The sequence below is a fragment of the Astatotilapia calliptera genome, chromosome 18, assembly GCF_900246225.1.
Source record: "Astatotilapia calliptera chromosome 18, fAstCal1.2, whole genome shotgun sequence".
Classification (NCBI taxonomy): domain Eukaryota; kingdom Metazoa; phylum Chordata; class Actinopteri; order Cichliformes; family Cichlidae; genus Astatotilapia; species Astatotilapia calliptera.
In genome coordinates, this window is record NC_039319.1 from 32,733,301 (window position 1) to 32,751,787 (window position 18,487).

An 18,487-nucleotide genomic window follows, 5' to 3' on the forward strand; every position below is an offset into this window, starting at 1 on the left:
TATGATAATCTGAAGGATGAACTTTAAAGTGGACTGATGCTGTTATGTGTGGATATATCCGCTGGTGTGAGGTCTCACCCCGCTGTTGGCATTCTCTCGTCCACTCATGCTCTGGAGAACGGCCTTGTCAAGTCCCAGCTTCAGGCTGGCCTTGTCAAACATCTCCCTCTCATAACTGTTCCTGGTGATTAGGCGGTAGATCTTGACAGACTTGGACTGGCCAATACGATGACACCTTGCCTGGGCCTGGAAGAAGACGCATTTAGAGTTGTAAACACATTTCTGCTTTTTTCTGTTGATTCTCAAGGACACTATTCATTTGGAGATGATTGAAGATGCAGCGCAGATTTATTTCAGAGCACACATCGGGGGTGGGGGTGTACCTGGAGGTCATTCTGGGGATTCCAGTCAGAGTCAAAGATAATGCAGGTATCTGCTGCAGTCAAGTTGATGCCGAGTCCTCCAGCTCTCGTGCACAGCAGGAAGACAAAACGATCCGAGTCTGGTCTAGAGAAGCGGTCGATGGCTGCCTGCCGCAGGTTACCACGAACTCTACCATCTATACGTTCATATGGATATCTGGACACGGAGCAAGACAACCGGTCACAATTACAGTTAAAGTGGAATTGCACACAGCAGTACAAGTTTTGTAGCAGAAGCAGAAGTTGTCTCAAGCGGCCTGCAATGCCAGTCTGACCATATTTTAATGGCTCATCGCAGCTAAAATAAACCTGATGGAATGCAGATCCTCTCTTTGTTCTGCTCTGCCGAAAGCTGATGTTGAAAAGTGACGCTCCATTTTGTTTCTCGGTCTGCATTTCACTGCACATGTGAGCATTCCAGTACAAGTCAAAGCGAGATGTCTGTACTCGAGTTCATTAAGTTAGAGATATCTGCATGACAGGAGTGCTTAGAGCAGTCGAACCTTATCATCTGACACTTTAGTCATGTTTAACACGAGCATCCGCAATTAGTTCAGTGAGTTACTTTTGGGTAAATCGAGTATTGGATACAACCATGCTGACAAAAACTTGATATTTAACTTCCGCAAACTTCTCACCGTTTCTGGATGAGGTAGTCCTCCAGGATGTCCAGACAGCGGACCATCTGACTGAACACCAGGACTCTGTGACCGCCAGCTTTGAGTTTGGGAAGCAGCTTGTCAATGAGCACCAGCTTTCCGGCAGCCTGAATCATGGCTTGGAGGGCCATGTCTGGCATATCTGCCCCACAACTATGGGAGTCCCTGAACTCCTCAATGATTTTTTCTTCCGCTCCTGTGCAACAAACAAGTTTACAGTTACAAACATTGAGAATTACAAAGTCATTCTTTCATTTTGGGGAGCTGAGTATGTACCATTAATGAGGTAAGGGTGGTTGCAGCATTTCCTCAATTCCATCATGGTGTTGAGGAGGTTGGGGACACTGGCTCCTCCGCCTCCAGCCCCTCCAGCCCCTCCTTTGGACAGGAAAGAGAAGTTCTTCTCCAGAATGGCCCGATAGTATTTCTTCTGGATGTTGGTAAGCTCCACCTAACAAAACAAAAAGTCATTTATTCAAATCATTTTAATTCCAAACTCCAGTGTTGCCAGGACTGAAGTGGGCTTAATGTTTCCCCCCCTTTTATTATATTTGCTTTGTTTAGCAACTGCAGAATCACTGCTGTTCTGGTAAAAGGGTTCTACCTCAATTATGGTCTCCTCCTTCGGGGCCAGGTTCTTTTCCACATCCTCCTTCAGTCTTCTGAGCATCATGGGCTTCAGAATGCCCTGCAGTTTTTGAACCTGATATACACAAAGGACATGTCACTGCAGTGAGAATTCAGCAAACATGAAAAGTCGTCCTACAGCAGAGTATCCCCGTTACCTGTTCTTCAGTCTTAAGGTCTCCAAATTCAGTCATGAATGTTTGTTCAGATGGGAATCTCTCCGGCTCCAGAAAGTTCAGTAAGCTGAAGAGCTCCTCCACAGTATTCTGGAGAGGAGTTCCTGTCAACAGAACTTTGTGCTCCTAGAGAGACGGTGAAGAAAGATTTAGAGTTTCTAAAAATGCAAGCAGGAAATGTTGACAGAGCTTTAACCCACTGAAGAAAATCACATTTGTCCTTTGGTCCTGTGAATCAAAGAAAATTACAACCACATACATCTGCCACTCACCATGTCCATCATTTTGAGTCCCTCCAGTAGTTTGCAGTTTCGGTTTTTGAGACGGTGGGCTTCATCTATCACCACACAGCGCCACGGGATGCTGCGCAGCTCTGGACAGTCAGCCAGAATCATCTCGAAAGTTGTTATCACCGCATGGAACCGATACACTCCCTTTATTATTTTACCCTGGAGAAGTGATTAAAAAAAGAGAGGAAAAGCATGAAGGTCAACAAAACAGTCACCATTTGTTGCAAACGCGAGTCAAAGACAGACTTTGAAACAGAAAAAGTCTGGACATTAACGCTCTGATGTCTTCACCTGAGCATCTGGTTTCGGTGTTGTTTCTTGAGTATTTCTAGTTGTTATGCAGCTTTTAATTCAAACCAGGTCAAACGCCCCAAAACCTCCTCTTGCTATCATAATCTGTAACGATCTACCTGGAAAAGTCCCAAGCATTTGGTGCATGTGAGAAAGCAGATAGGCTCCGCACGACCTTGAGGATTACCCCAGTCTGGATTATGAACAAGAAGCTAGGCAAGCACACTAAAATGCTGCTTCGCAGGCTTGCTGTGACACAGGTTACACTAAAAGCTGTTAGCAGCATTGCACAAAAAGAGCTTACAGTTTCCGGCTTAAAGCTAGAGGACTAAAAGAGCTTATGCAGCAGAGGAGCGCTGTCCATCCCCAGCTAGCTGAGGTGGTGTTCAGACCTAGAGACCTTCTCACACAGCAGCATCCTGTTTCTGCCTCCCTAATCTACACCTCTATGATCCTTCTCATTTTTCCTCATACAAGCTGTCACAAATATGTTAGCTGCGTAATGAAATATTTGACTTTAAAGCCTATACTATGAAGCAGGATTTAAAGATTTAAAGGTAAACATAAGCAACTCTATTACTAGTACACGTCTCCATAATTGTTACTGGTATGATGCTGTTAATTGCACCCCTAATGTCAAACCCAGAGGAAACCCGGGGATAACTTATTGAATAGATAACTAGCTGTGTGTGAACATTTATCCAGCTCAGGAGGATACCCCGAATATGTTTGAATAGGTTTGCTTTATAGTACAAGGCAAATGTATTAAAGGGGAAAAGGTATTTGATATTTAAATGTTTAATTCCCTCTCACCTGTGCATCTCTGTAGTACATCTCATAGGCCTGGATGGTCTTCCGGCTGGCCTGACTGCCATGGTAGACCACCACGTTGAGCTCAGTCCAGGTTCTGAACTCTCTCTCCCAGTTGGGAATGGTGGAGAGCGGTGCAATGACCAGAAACGGCCCTTCAATGCCCTTCATGTAAATCTCATAGAGGAATGTAATCGACTGGATGGTCTTCCCCAGACCCATCTCATCAGCCAAGATACAGTTACGTCTGTGGGGGGACAAAGGCAGACAGACGCCTTTTATATCACCTGTATTTGCGCACACTGACCACAAATTTCTTAAACAGTCTTCCATAAGCTCTTTGCTTATTACATTGCTTCACCCCTTTGGAAAATCTGTTTTCCAAATCAGTGTTCTAATGACAAAAAAAGCTGGAAAATATTTGGGTGTTAGCTCTCCTGTTGGATTTGACTGATTTGACTGAAATGACAATTATTCACATTGGTGCACATAAAAGCACAACAGAGGTCTAAAGGAGATCTGCTTATTTCTAGCTCAAAGTATTTATTCTTGTGCTCTACAGCTCACAATAATCAACTTTTATGCTATACTGGTCTTTGATCCAGCCCCTCAGTTTTTCCCCTTCTTGATGTGCCTGTGACCTCCATATTAGAGATAACTACTCTTTCCGAGTGCAGGGCCTAGAGTAGGAAAAACTGTGTCGAACAGAACTTCCTGACCAGTTTGGAGGCTAAGCTTTCACCTGACAGGGATTATGTGTGCATACACTGATGTGATCATCTGTCTCCCTATGCTCTCTCTCTTCTTCTCTTTGACCTAACCAACTGCTCATTGCTGCTTCTCCCTGAGCCTGGTTCTGCTGGAGGGGAGTTCTTCTATCTCAGCACCGCAAAACGCTCGCTAATAGGGGATTGTTTGTCGGGGTTTTCTCCAGAACACTGTAGAGTTCTGAGAACTCTTTAGCTTAAGAGTCTTTAGCTTAAAAGTATAAAGTGCCTTGAGGGAACTGTTGCTGTGATTTGGCGCTATATTAAAAAACAACAACCCTGAATTGAGCACCACAGAAAAATATGAAGAACACAACAGCTCCAGTTTAAAACAGTCATTTCAATTCCATTTGTGTCGAGCTGCCTTCCTGAACACTTTGGCGGTGTGATTTCAGGCACAGATGATGACGCCAATGGGAAGGCTTAAACAGCAGTGCACCACAGGGCTATTTAATATTCACTTTAATGCCCACTTAAGAATATTAAGTAAGGTGATATCACATGTGCAGACTGACAGAAGCAGTTAGGAGACTAATTCAAAGAAAATGCAATTAATGGTGACTTACGAGTTGTACCAGTTGAAAGTTAGCCAGTTGAGGCCTTCTAGCTGGTATTCCCTGAGTGCGTTGCCGTTCCTGTATTCCCTGGAGCCCTCCAGCTTTTTCCAGTCAGCTGCAGGAGGCCGATCCTGGACACAACAATAAAACAGATAGGGTTATTAAAAAACAGTCAGTGTTAATGACTGCAGTGTTTCATAAAGATGCAGATACTGTTTGTGTGTTTGAGGGGTTAGGATTATGTGTCTGGGTGCTTTTGCTCACTAAAAGCTTTCACCCTTCACAAGTTTTCCTTTGCAAACACTTTTTTCGCCCAAACCCTTTGTGGCAAATAACTGAACCCCAACTGCCTCTCCTGTGAGTCTTCGTCCTGGGAGTGTAACTCCAGAACTACTGAAGGCAATACTGCCCCTTGTTCTGTTTTGCAGTCTTGAAGTTATGCAGAGCATCTTCAGAACAGAATGACAACTACAGTCCAAAATGATGGAGTTGAGCATTGCTTGTATTGTGTAGGTAGATGGAGACACGACGGCAGAGTAGTCATTCCAGTTTTACTTCTTGGTAATCTACTCAAGTCTGCTACTTGGCAGTCTCCATGAACAAGTATGGCTGGTCATGGAAAAAACAAAAACGCCTACAGGTATGCGGACGTCTGCACGGACCCTTGGGCTCACTGATGACAAGATGTTAGAAGGCATCCAACTGCAGGTGGAGATCCTTTAATCCAGCCAAAGAACAGGGATGGCCAGACAGGAGCCAGCCAGTACGGAAAACATGACAACTGGTCATGAGCATGACAAGCTTTTCTTTTCTTTTAATACATTCAGTGTTTGTTTTCTGTTACATAACACCCTGATTTCAGTTGTGTTTACACTAAACAGCGCCCCTTTCTGGGTAAGTAAAGTTTCAGTCCCAAATTAGCTAAAGGCATTAGCAGCACCGTGCTGTTGAGACAATGAAATACAATCCAGGATGCACACTTGGACAAATTAATGTGATAATACTGCACAGCTTTTAATACAGAACTTTACAACTGGTTGTAGCCATTGGTGGCAGGTATTTTAGCGAGTGAGCTGTACACGTGTTTGATTAGCTCGCAGGACAAAGTCACATTGCAGGAAAAGTTTAACCTAATTCAACTTTTTGGCTAGATGACCCAGGGTTTTTTGGCAGGAGACCTTGCTGACAAAAAAAAAAAAAAAAAACCCCAGTGTTAGTACCCCGCTGCACTGACAGACTGGATCCATTCTAATAAATGAAAGGGTTATATCTTTCACACATGGTTTCTGTCAGCAGCCTTAGGATGCCTCACTTTTTAAACCACATATTACAAATGAAACTGATGTTGGGTTATTAAGGATTTTTTGACCAACTAAATTGATGGAATTCATCCTCTGGGGAAAAGGCCCTTGGTCCACACTGCAAATGAGGCTAAAAACAGCCTCCCAATGCTGCCACTATATGATGGAGCATTACGAGCACGGCCCTTAAGGAGAAACAGTAGGCAGGAGTTAAAATAGATGGATGCAGGCTGAGGAAAGAGTGATGGAAGGAGAGACCACAGCCAGTCAGCTGCTTCTGTTCAGCATTAAACACACTGTTAGTGGTTTGGCTTGGCCACAAGAGCAGGGCGTATGTGTGCGAGTGTGTAAGACCGCAAAAACGTGGCCCTGTGGAGAGCAGTTAAGGGAGCTGTAAATCTGGAAGAGGAAGGAGCAGACAGCAGGCCAATACACACGAACACGCCTATAAGGAGGAGACTAGGAGACAGACAGCACCCAAAGCACAGCCACTCACCACTCTCTTAGTGTTGGGCGTGCGTGCTCCGATACGCTCAAATTCGTCTATCTTGGACTGGTCGATGTCGGCCTTCAGCTCCCAGGTGGAGTCTTCGTAAGGCAGACTGCACCACTTCACCAGATATAAGGTCACCGTCTGCACACATAAAACACAGGGCGCTTTGGTGAGTGTGGGTGTAGAGAAAAAAAAAAAGAGAGGCTCAAGCCCAATGAAAGAGATCAAAGCACCTCTCCATTTTCATCTGTGCTCTCTGAAACGTCCAGGACACGGTCCACCTCCACATAGTCAGGGTTAAAAGGCTCATCATCCATCTGCAGAGAAAAGAAGTGGAGTTTTAAGATACACTGAATATGAAATAATGAGGCCTTGCAGAGTAAACTCCTCTGTATGAAATGTGTTCTTAGTTTTATCTACCCAGCTTTTCTATTTAACAGCTCTATATGAAACTCAAGTCAGTGTCTGTATAAAGCAAAACTCTGGGGGGGGAAAAACAATTTTATAGCCAGCAACATTTCTTGACACATTCCATTCAGAAGCACTCCTTGTGAGTGGTTACTTCCATGCAGCGGAAGGTCTGGTTTGTGGTGCAGCGTTTTGGTCTTACCTCAGTTATAAAGGTGTTGAGTTGTTGCTTGGCCTTAAACCTCTTGACCTTCTGGTGTATCCTCTTGTCCTTTTCTAGTTCCTCCAGGTCAGCCCAGCGACAGTGGAGGTATGAACTGAGAAGCACAAAATAAATTTCACATCAGTCATTTCAAAGAATTGGATGCTATAAACTAGAGGAAGAAAATCGTATGTGATGTCGTAGGGAGATCTCCAAGTCTATCAGCTAGAGTACTTCTTACAGAAACTGTGTCTCACGGATTAAAGACATTTGTATCTCTGTTCTGGACTGCTTAGTCAAAAGTCTGGTAAAGTCCATCACCTCCGATTTGACACCAGTGTTTTTGTGCAGATGTGTCCCCCAAACATCCAAATTAAATCTACTTCAATGTCTGCATATATCAGCTCTCCTTGCCTTCTATGGCTGTGAGCTCAAAGTATTTCGGACTCTGAATCAGACAGTAGAAGCTCTCCAAACTCATGAAAAATGTATTGTTTCCGGCATATCATAGACTTAATTATTATTGAGAAAATAATTGATCCAGTATTAGTTGTATCCCTGTCCAAAGGAGGGTTAATTCTTTAAACTGCCAGCTGCTAAAATCAAAGCTGAAGCGAATCAGGAATTAAGCACACTTTATTTATGTTAAATGCTGGGGGGACTGAAAACTACATTATTTGCATGTTGGGGTCAAATTTGCTTAGAGAACAAGCAACTTTAAATTGTTTTTGTAAAATGCATTTTTACATTTCACACAGCAAGAGACAGAAATGACACAGGTATCTAATGAATGAAAAGCATTCCATGTGCTTATCATTGTGATAGGATGCAACTGCACCAGTTTTGTTAATAATGTGAGAGAGGATCTGGATCACATACTTAAAAATGTCCCTGTGTTCACTGAAATAGGTCTTTAAATAAATAGAAAAAAGAAGAACAAGGCAGCTCTGATGTGAAAGAAAAAGAGCAAAAAAACCAAAAAAAAGCCAAGCTACTACTCACAAGCCCTTGAACTTGACGTAGAACTCCTCCACCTCCACTTCCTCCCCCGACTCCCGCTGAAAAGAAAAACAATACAAAAAAGGGATCATAATCACAGCAAATACAGCAGCTGCAGAAGTGGCTCAACATTATTATACAACATGTGGTCGAAGTAGTGAAGGAGCCTGCACGTGAGTTTCACTCTGACACGTCATTCAACAGTAAACTGTCTCAAACTGAGAGAAAGGGGTGCCCTTCATGTAATGTGTAAGCAGCCTTGCACCTATTTAACATTTTGGCTACAACATGCTGATCAAAAATAAATAAGGCTGTTGAAGAAGTTTTAATGGGTTTTAACAGGAAATACTTGAACAAATTCAACTGCTAAAATCTGTGTGACTGAGCATTTTGTTTCATAAATGCATAAAAAGGGGAAATACCAAAACAGCAGCTCTTTCAAGCAAGGCTGTCCACTTTCATTCACCATTACTACTGCACACACACCCTCTACCATGCTACTACTACTGTAATGCCATGAATCATCAATCACACACACACCCTGCCTGAGGAAACGCTAGTTTGGCGTCTGGTGTAGCTAGTATTGCGGTTTTGGCTGTGTGCCAAGCCCGAGGTCAACTCTGAACAGAGCTGCAAGAGAAAAAGAGTGGTGTGAGTGTGCTTGTGCACGGGAGTGTGTTGTGGTGGTGGGCGAGGGGGATAACCCATTGGCAGCTGGCTAGCAAAGGAGAGTTGGCTGGCGATTGTGTGTGTGCGCTTGTGTTGGCTCAGGGATGATCTCTCTTTAGACAAGGCGTAGAAAACAAAGCAAGGCCGACACCTACACACAGTCAATCGCAGGCGCACACAGAGCTCAGAGCATACACATGCTGAAATATAAGGAATCTGCTTTCCAAGTGAAAACATGCTGCATAAGCAACGTATGTAAGTGTAATGTGCTTATGTCAACTGTGGGAAGGCTAATCACATGACGCAAACCACGACTCTGGCCACCCTGTGGATCTGTGTATTGTGTTAGTGTCATTAGGGTGTGGATCTGTGCAGCTCACTTGTTTTTTGGAGGTGCGCATGCCCATGATCTTCTCTACAACTGGTCCTTCAGCTTCAGCCACATCCTGGAAACACAGAACAAGCAAATTCATTCACCGTGCTGGATTGTTTCATGTGATGTCTGGATTGGATACTGGTCTGATCTGGATTTAAAAAAATAATAAAAATCTAGCTCGGGTATTAGTTACATCAGGCCAATCTGTTATGTTCAATGCTGTGCGTTTACTACACCACATGTTAGCAGAAGTGCACTGGTTGCAATCCAACACAACATGAAGGAAGCTGACAGCAAAGCGTTGTCAATTTGGATGCATTTCCTCCTAACTGCCTGCTTCAACAACGTTTACTTCCTATATTTGCTGTAGTTGTTGAACTAGCTGCAAACCAATCAAATGATTCGAGATGAATGCAAAGCTCACTCTTAATATATTCATCACTCCACTTATGGTAACATAAGTACATGGACATTGTCAACAACTTGATTACAATGATTTCACTTCATGTGTCTCTTGCCAGCTTCGTTCCACATTTCAGTACATCAATGTTCAAATGCAGCCTTACACATGTTATTCCAAACGGGCAAATATGACAAACAGCATCATTCAATCGCGTCATTTAGCTTCTGACAAGTGGTTCACTGAAGACAAACCAAAAACTGAAATCTTGGCTGCACCTGTTGCTGCGATGAGGACGATGGAGACTTTGGCGATGGCGAGTCGTCTCCGCTGTCATCGTCTTCAGAGATCCTGAACTCCAGATCCTCTGTGTACCTCTTCCTCTTCACCTGACGGCTAGACCGACGCTTCTGATAAACAGAGGGAGAGTAAGAACATTTAGGCTACGTTCACACTGGACGTCTTAATGCTATTTTTGATCAAATCTGATTTATTTTTGTCTGTTTGTTCACACTACAAATAAAATGTGACCGTAAACGCGCTCTAGGGTGAACGGTTCACGGCTCTCAAAGCAGCCCACATGCGCAAAAGAAGACGTCACACACAAAGCGTGTTTACGGAAGAAAAAAATGGCGGCTACAGAGCTAGTAGGTGTTGTTGCAGCAGTCTATCAATTTCTGCACAGTCGTAACCGACAGAATTTTGACAAATTAATTAGATAAAGGACACTGAGAAAAAAGAGAGCCCGTGCTTTAACAATGGCCACCATGCTTTCTTGTTTGTCTTCTCCGGTGCTGATAATTGGCATCTGTCTTATGTCAGTGACGTAAAAGAGCAAAAAAACAGTAGTCACTTTCGAAAACATCAGTATGTATCGGATTCAGTAACACATACGAAAGTGACCCAGGTCAGATTTGAAAATATTGGATTTGTGCTGTTCAAACTGTCATAGCAAAGTCGGATTTGATGCACTTTCGCCTGCAGTGTGTAGCCTTAGTCATCTGCGAGATCTCAGTGATTTTTGCCTTCCTCCTTCCACTAACTGTACAGCAAATTAACTTAAAAATTCTGATGACACTCATTGTATTGTATATTTCCTCCTTTTTCTATGCTTCACTACACTTTACTACATGCTGTACAAAGTGAGCCACTTCACTGCCACTTGCTGTAGTGGTTCTACTATATTTACTCCTCTTCCTCAGGTGGAGACAGGTGGGGACTTCACCTATTTTACTTATTTTATCCAGCCGTTTTGTTTTAGTGTCATTTTTTGATTCGATTTTGCTTTGTACATTTATTACATTTTTATTTAGCATTTTATTGTGGTTCTTTTTAGTCTTTTAATTTATTATTTATTGTGCAGAATATTTTTCTACTTCACTAATTTAATTCTATTCTACTTTCTTAGATATATAACACAGATTTCATTGTTGTTGTATGCGTTTACTGGCTGCATTTAGGCTGCTATCCCAACTTTTGGGATGAATATAATATCCTACCAAATCTGCACTGGTAAGCGGAAAATGAAGGGCTGTACGTCATCATTCACCAGGCATTATTATTTATTATTCACTATTCTGTACCATATCGCCCAGCATGTTATCCATATTTAAAAAACCAAAACCTTTACAATTCAAGGGGCTCAGAATGTTTCAACATAAGAGTGCGAAAACAAACTAGGGTAGCAGCCTGGAGAGGACATGTTTAAGGGGACATACAGCTGCTAAAGTGCTTTCCTGTTTGAATTAGAGCTACAACTCTTCATACAGCTAATAGCCAGATGCTACTCTCTTCAAGATCCACATAATTATATCTGCACATAATTTCATGAATCTGTTTATGGGTTCATGGACGCGTTCCAAATTCTAAACCAGTACTTAAAAGTATATTTTCAACTATTCTCTGCAGCCTGGTAGAGAAACTACACCACACTTGAAATGTAAAATTTAAAAAAAAAAAAGAAAAAAGAAAATGAATGCAGCAGCTGAAAAGTTGCTGATGATGCATGATGTCAACTTGACAGGAGGGCTTATCTGCTTGGTCTGTCAACATGGCTGGTTTACAACACAAACAGCAGACGCCTGCTGGCTCAGTGCCGTCTATCTCTACAGGCCGTGACACAGATCTGCAAAGGTTTTCATGACCTCCTGCTTTTTTAAATTACTCTGTACATGTGTTTTAGTCCTGCTTTTATGGCATTGCAAAACTTTCTACGACAGCTTTCCTTTTCATACCTGTACGCCATCATCATCCTCTTCCTCGGGTGGAGACAGAGGTGGAGACTTCACCTCAGCATCATCGTTGACCGAGAACTCTCTCTTTCTCTTTGAATCCTTCTTAGCAGCACTGGCCCCACCCTCTGACTCCACTTTTTTACTGTTACAGGATCCAATGGAAAGAAGAGAGAGAGAGAAAAAACCCAAGTTAGAATGAGCTCATCAAAAAAAAAAGAAAAAAGTGTCTAACCACAAAATAAAGCCATTATTCAAAGTACTACCTCTTTTACATGTGCGCGCCCTTGTCTGTCCCAAGGCAATCGCCATGTTTGATTTACCCATTTAGAAATCATTAGTGTGCCTCAGGCTCTGGCACACAGGGGGTTAATGTGATGAAAGACTGCATGGAGGCACAGGGAGAGAGGGAGCAAGAAAGAGAGGGGGTGGGGTGGAGGGCAGAAAGAAAGACCCAAAAGGAGGGAGGGAGGGAGAGAGAGACAGGCAGACAGAAAGAGAGAGGGAGGGGGAGAGCAAGGCCTGTGAGAGGAAGGGGGAGGGGCTGAGGGGCCCCCAGGCTTCTTCCAATCTATGGCATGGAAAGAAAGAGGAGCTGGCTCTGTCTGAGAGCTTGTGTGCATTCACACCACAGAGGTGAGAGGACACTCGGCATCCTTCTTCTGTCTGGCACGCAGCCTCGCATTTCTACCCCTTCCAAACGGCAGATGTTTGTACGATGCAGGTTGAGTGACACCTCTGTCTGAACCATTCATCTCTAAAGTGCCAAAGACTATGAATTCACATAAGATATGCGGGAATCCCATCCAACACCCCCAAAAAGTTGTCCTTTCTTCAACAGAGCCTGGAGGCTGTTGAGCTGAGCCCAGTAAACTGTTTTATTTTAGCAGGTACAGAGACCTTGTACAACAATGGAGAGGTCATGCTGAGGCAGGGATCACACTACTGACTAGTTAATTTTCAAATGTTAATTTTTTCCTTTCTGGGTTTCAGTTTCAAAACTAGATGTATTCTGAAAATCTGACAACGAAAAGCCCAATCTTTCAAACCAGTCCGAGCTTATTAGCCTTTAACTACTCTGCACCTGCAATCTAAAAATCAGATGACAGAATACTGAGAAAACAGTATCACACCTTACTTTTTACAGCTGTGCGCACCAAAAACACTCAGAAACACAAAGCAACTCTGGTCATGATCACATAGTTTTCGTGTTAATGTAACCTAAAGCATCACCACAGATTTCACTTTTACACCCACTGTGGAATCCTAATGAAGGGTTCAGATGAAAACAAAATGCATTTTCTCCTCATAGTTGATAAAATGCAAAGACGCACACTGATGCAAATGGCTGTTGAGTGACACAAAGTTGGAAATACTTTGAAGCTGTGTAATAAACATTGTTGTACACTACCCAGTGATGGTGTTTTCCTGGCAACTACTTTACTAGTTTATTGAATGGGAGAAAAGTCTAAAAGTGAGACAACACTCAAAGTTGAAATACTGTTTGGGCATATGAAACTATGAACAAATGTCTGTAACACAACACACACATAAGTTTGGTAGTGTAACTCCAACATGATCTAACAATACTTTGAGCACAGGGTCAAAGTATTTTCAACTTTTTGCCGCTCGCCAGGCTTCTGCATCATTCTGCATTTTGTGCATCAGTTGTGAGAAAACCTAGTTTCATCTGAATCCATCATATATTACAAAAAAACCTAATTTGTAGGCAGCAAGAGTGTGCCATTTATTTTTGCATGAAAATTGCAAGCAATAATTTAGGTCTTCAGTAGTACTTTGGAAGGAAAATGGTCCCACGACTGACTTAGGGTTGAATATTTGTGGGTTTTGAAACAGTCCGAAAAAACAAACAAACAAAACTACAGCAACTTTATTTGCTAGAAACCTAGGAGGTATCATTCATACTTGTTTCAAACAGGATCAGGATCACCTGATTCTTGGTAGGTGCATAATTTTATACTTTTCACGATAAACACAGAGTGAACAACGTTATCTTCTTAGATTGCTTTCATCACTCCACTTGAGACCTCACCTTTGAGACACTACATGGCTTATATAGAGCAAACAATCAGAAATACTGCATAAAGCTTCAATTAACAGTTACTGGAAGACTTGACCCACAAGTTACAATCTGCAGCAATGGAAATGTACAATGGTATTCTATGACAAAGTGGCTGACACCTGCCTGCAAAGAGAACTTTGCAGTGGATAGTTGTTTTTTTTAAAATATGTTGTTACATAAAAGTTACTTTTGAAATAACTGGCTACAGATGGAATCCATGATTTTAAATAAAAAGTCAATGCTGGCAAAAATTTGAAGGCTAAGGACACTGCATGTTGATAAAAGACAAAAAAAGTACTGTTAAAAGGTTTCATAAGTGATTAGCTGGCAGCGGGGATTAGCAAATCCAGCTAATTTGCAAACATGGAACTGGATCCACAATCAAACTGACTATCTAAACCAAGCTTTACACTCCACTTTACAACATGTTGATTTATTTCAGAGTAAAAGTTATGTCAGGCCATCAGGCAACAGCAATTTGTTCCACTAACTAACCTACTATGAAACAGAACATAACCATTTGTGTTGCTGCCTGTAGTGTATGGCCGATCTCCTTTCTCTGCTCTGTGCCTGTGTCGCTCGTCCCCTTTCCTGCTTGGTGCCTCTCTCCCTCCTTCCCTCCTGCTCGCTCACTCACCCTCCCTCTACATCTCTCACCCCCTCTCTGTCCCTGGGGCCCTTCTCCTTTCATCCTCACGCCAAGAGCAATCACCATCTCCGTGGTAACGGCTGGTCATGTGACCTGCACCTGTTCCTCTGGCTGGTCGCCACACGCTGGAGCCATCTGGCCACACACACAAGCACGCACACAAACACACTTCTCCACTTGGCTGCCTTCTCTCTCTTCCTCCTAGCTTCGTCACGGCCCCACTTCTTAATCGCACCCTCACCTCTCTGCAGCTTTTCATGCTCAATCCATCGTCTTTCATCGTTTCAACACTCTTCTAAAGATCTGATTTTCTGTCCAGTTTAATTAGCAAAGAATATATATATCAACATTTACTTTATAAAAGGGCTAAAGCAACTTTTGCTTGAAACAAATGTTTACCTGAAAATGTGACTTTAGAATATAGTGTACTCTACTATTCCAGTATGCCTGTGGTGCAAGCATATACTTGAATGCATTATGACATCGCTACAACTGTGTTTACATGAACAAAACCCATCAAGTTCCTAAAAAGGAATAAATGAGTCAAACAAATCTTGTAAGATAGTGTAGATTCTTTTCTTGCTTCTATATCCCTGCCTGCTCCCGCTGGCTGCAAACAAGACACTCTGTTATCAACTCATCTCTTTAAGGAACTTGACCTAAGCCACCTATTACAGCATAAACCTAACATAAAAGATTCACGCAGCTACGGTTACGTCATTCACTGGTTAGCAAGAGGACGTTGCAACGCACCAAGTACGCAGACTCCAAAAAAACAAAAAACAAAAATCCAAAACAAAGTATAACAGGAAGGAATACATGGCCATCAGGCCTCCAGCTGTCCATTTCCACAACAGAGTGTAATCTAGGCTTTGGCATTTTGAAGCCTCAAGTGAGCAATAATTAGATCTGACACTGAAACCGAGGGCAGTTATTAATAGTTTTGTATTTGTTTTTTAGTTTTTGTTTTCACTTCGGTATTAGCGCAGTTAGTTGCAAAAGTGGTTTTTAGTTCATTTTGTTTGAAATGTGTTTTATTAGTTATGAAAGTTAGTATCTTCAATTATTACAATATGGAGGCCATTCATCAGGGGAAACGTTCAGGATATTCAGAAGAGACATTACAAGTCAAATATGAATCGGAAAGCCTCACATCCGTCTGGAAGTAACAAAGACTAGAACTTCAGGCACTTCCAATATTTTATCTAGGGGTTTGTTTGTTTTTTTGAGTTATTTGAGTAATTTTTAAGCCAACAATATCAATTCTGTTTTCATTTACCACTTTCCTCATTTTTTTTAATTTCCATTTCAGGCACCCACAATGGTTTTGTTGTCCCCATAATGTGGAATATATTTTTATACAAAATGTATGCTTCCCCCCCCCCCCCAAAGCAAATAAAACCAACATGAAAGAACTGTGGTGATGTATTTGGTCAGGGCTCCACCAACGACAGCCTGTGATAAGACCAACAGTGCCACAAATCTCACAATGGGACTGCTGCTATGAGCTGTGTCTACTGGCTAACCGATAAGAATGAAGCATGAAATTACACTGTTAATTTGCTGAAAACAAAAAGAAAACAAACAAAAAAACAAAAACAAAGAAGGAAAATACAATATAAAACAAATTGTTTGGGATTGCAACAAAGAAGTAGTTGTGGCAGCAGACTTGTTTGTATGATGTGCCGTTACCATGGGCCAATGGAGACAAAACATGGGAACAAATGGCAACAACCACCCTTGTTTTGGGCATGATTCACAACAGATTATCACTGAAGAGTTCACATTCAAACTTGGCCTAATCAAGTTCATCAGCCCTATCTATGCTTACAACACTGCACAAATTGTAGTCACCTGAAGATTACATTAATAGACTGCAATGTCGTCCATCATTTTAGGTTTACTTAATAAAAGTAACGTAAAACACTGTTAGGGTTTTGTTTTTGTAAATAATGTGGTAATTTACTTATGCACACCTTCACTGAAGTAACCTGCTGTGTGTGTCAGTGAGGAGCTAATATGCTCCTTTCAGACCGGGATAAAGGAAAGACAGGAAGCCGAGCAGTGGAGTAAAATATTGGGATACAAAACGAAACCGAAGAAGAAGGGCGGAGTGGAACAGACACCTGCTGCTGTGATGAGTCATACCACTGAACCCCCATACACAGATCCACACAAAAAGTCCAGAAGGCAATGCACATACGCTTCTGTGTGTGTTCAGAAAGTGCTGTATTTGCACACAAGGTGTCTGCATGCATGTCTGCCTTCTTTGTGTGTACAGCAAACAAATCACCCTTGTGCATGCACACGTACACGCATATATGCACACACATCGAGGGAAGGGTGTGGCGCTGAGAGCTGTGTTATTTATAGATGTACTTCCTCAGAGAGGGAGCGCATGCGAGCAAGGGAAAAAGAGGATGGAGAGACAAGGCAAGGTCAAAGGAGAGGAGTGAGCTGACTGGACGAGTAAACCACCTGATTCTCCCGGCTTCGCTCACATAAGCACACACTCAGACCGTCCTGAACAGCTGAGACCATCTTCAATTTTCATTTATTTTGTCTGCTCATTAGGATCCAGTTGGCCTGCACAAATTTGTGGGGCAAATTTTTAACCTTTTCAAGCAAAACAGCTGCAATTGGAGGAACTTATTCATGCTCTCCGGTGTTAAAAACTGAATAACCATCAAGATATCCAGCAAAAAAAAAAAAAACGTGTCAACAGGTACTGCAATCATCTAATACAGGATAAAACTTGCCTAACTAAACTCAATTTAGCTTACAACCGAGTATCTATCCATCAATGTAAGATGCTGGCAAGCATCATGAGCCTAACGTATAGGCACAGCTTGTGACAATGCCACAAACCTGTAAATAAAAGAGCAAGAACCAAATGAAAACCACTTGTGTTCAAAGGGTTAAACAGCACAGCGGAACATCTTGGTTACACTGATTAAGCAAAGACTTCAGTCTGCTCCTGTGGTGGTTTATTTGTTCGTAAGGAGATGCAAATACACACAGCAGAGAGAAAACATACTGTAGTATGGTATGGGCCACAAGAAAAACCCTTGAGCTTTGAAGATTATTTCTCTACCCACTGGTGGAAATCTCACATAAATCCCCCCAAAATGTAACGGAACATATGTGCTAGTGGCCTTGCAGAGCCTTGTCAAAGTTGGCTTTAGATCAAAAAGTTTAGCACTAATGGGTACATTTCATCAGGTTTAGAAAGGAATTCCAGCCCCTTGAAAAAGACAACACACAAAAAAAAATGAAAGCTCAAATTTATAAAAGCCTTAAGATTAGAATGCAATTAAAAACATACCATTAAAATTAATGGTATGTTGCACAGTTGTATCTACTTGTCATATAGATACAACTGTGATACAACAAGTGAGAGACCAGTGTAAAACTCCTCAGTGACAATCAATACAAGCTATATACTTACATTACAGCCAGCTGGCTGATCCAATAACTACTACAGAAAGCCTTGTTACACATCTTTGCTCCTCATCATTAAATAATTTACTGATTGTTAAAAATTATAATACGTCTGTTGAAATAAACAGGCAGGCAGTTTTGCTGGAGATAACTTTAGCAGACAAGATATGGTTAGGTGAATGGTAAATGGAGTGGTATATATTGCTTTTCCACTCAATTTAAGCACTCAAAGCTCTTTCTTGTACAAGTCTCATTCTTCAAATCCACTCACACTCAGTTCAATCTGACTGATGAGGATCAATCCACTGACGGCCCACTCACCCACCCCAGATGGCTAGTTACATTTTGCTGTGGGTAACTAGTGACAGTTAACTCATAGCATTAACTTTTTTTAATTTCAAAACAACTGACAGCAAGCCAGCAAGCCCCAGGTGATTAGATAATTGTAGATATGATTTTATCCACAGCTGGCAGCGAGCTGGCTAACCTTAGCTTACCACTCAGGTGGCGCAAAATTATATTTGAAGGATTCTAGGGATGTCACCAGAACTAATGCTTACAATACCTTTCAATCCGTAAAACAAAAGGTACTATTTTTACTTTTTATTTTTTAAATACGCTGCCTCATACCGCTGT

At 42.0% G+C, this 18,487-nt stretch overlaps 1 protein-coding gene across 3 annotated transcripts in view; it reads right to left on the reverse strand.

Moving 5' to 3' along the window:
- chd7 (chromodomain helicase DNA binding protein 7) overlaps positions 1 to 18,487 on the reverse strand; it is a 70,239-nt gene that overhangs the window by 19,680 nt on the left and 32,072 nt on the right. For all 3 annotated transcript variants that reach the window (XM_026150874.1, XM_026150872.1, XM_026150873.1), the window contains exons 5-20: positions 11,682 to 11,823; positions 9,726 to 9,857; positions 9,052 to 9,117; positions 8,006 to 8,061; positions 7,004 to 7,118; positions 6,627 to 6,710; positions 6,397 to 6,534; positions 4,609 to 4,730; positions 3,279 to 3,522; positions 2,157 to 2,333; positions 1,867 to 2,010; positions 1,686 to 1,784; positions 1,358 to 1,532; positions 1,061 to 1,277; positions 384 to 579; positions 79 to 246 (exon numbers count right to left, since the gene is read on the reverse strand). In XM_026150874.1, coding sequence (XP_026006659.1) covers positions 79 to 246; positions 384 to 579; positions 1,061 to 1,277; positions 1,358 to 1,532; positions 1,686 to 1,784; positions 1,867 to 2,010; positions 2,157 to 2,333; positions 3,279 to 3,522; positions 4,609 to 4,730; positions 6,397 to 6,534; positions 6,627 to 6,710; positions 7,004 to 7,118; positions 8,006 to 8,061; positions 9,052 to 9,117; positions 9,726 to 9,857; positions 11,682 to 11,823 — 2,275 coding nt within the window. The remainder of the gene's footprint in view (positions 1 to 78; positions 247 to 383; positions 580 to 1,060; positions 1,278 to 1,357; positions 1,533 to 1,685; positions 1,785 to 1,866; positions 2,011 to 2,156; positions 2,334 to 3,278; positions 3,523 to 4,608; positions 4,731 to 6,396; positions 6,535 to 6,626; positions 6,711 to 7,003; positions 7,119 to 8,005; positions 8,062 to 9,051; positions 9,118 to 9,725; positions 9,858 to 11,681; positions 11,824 to 18,487) is intronic.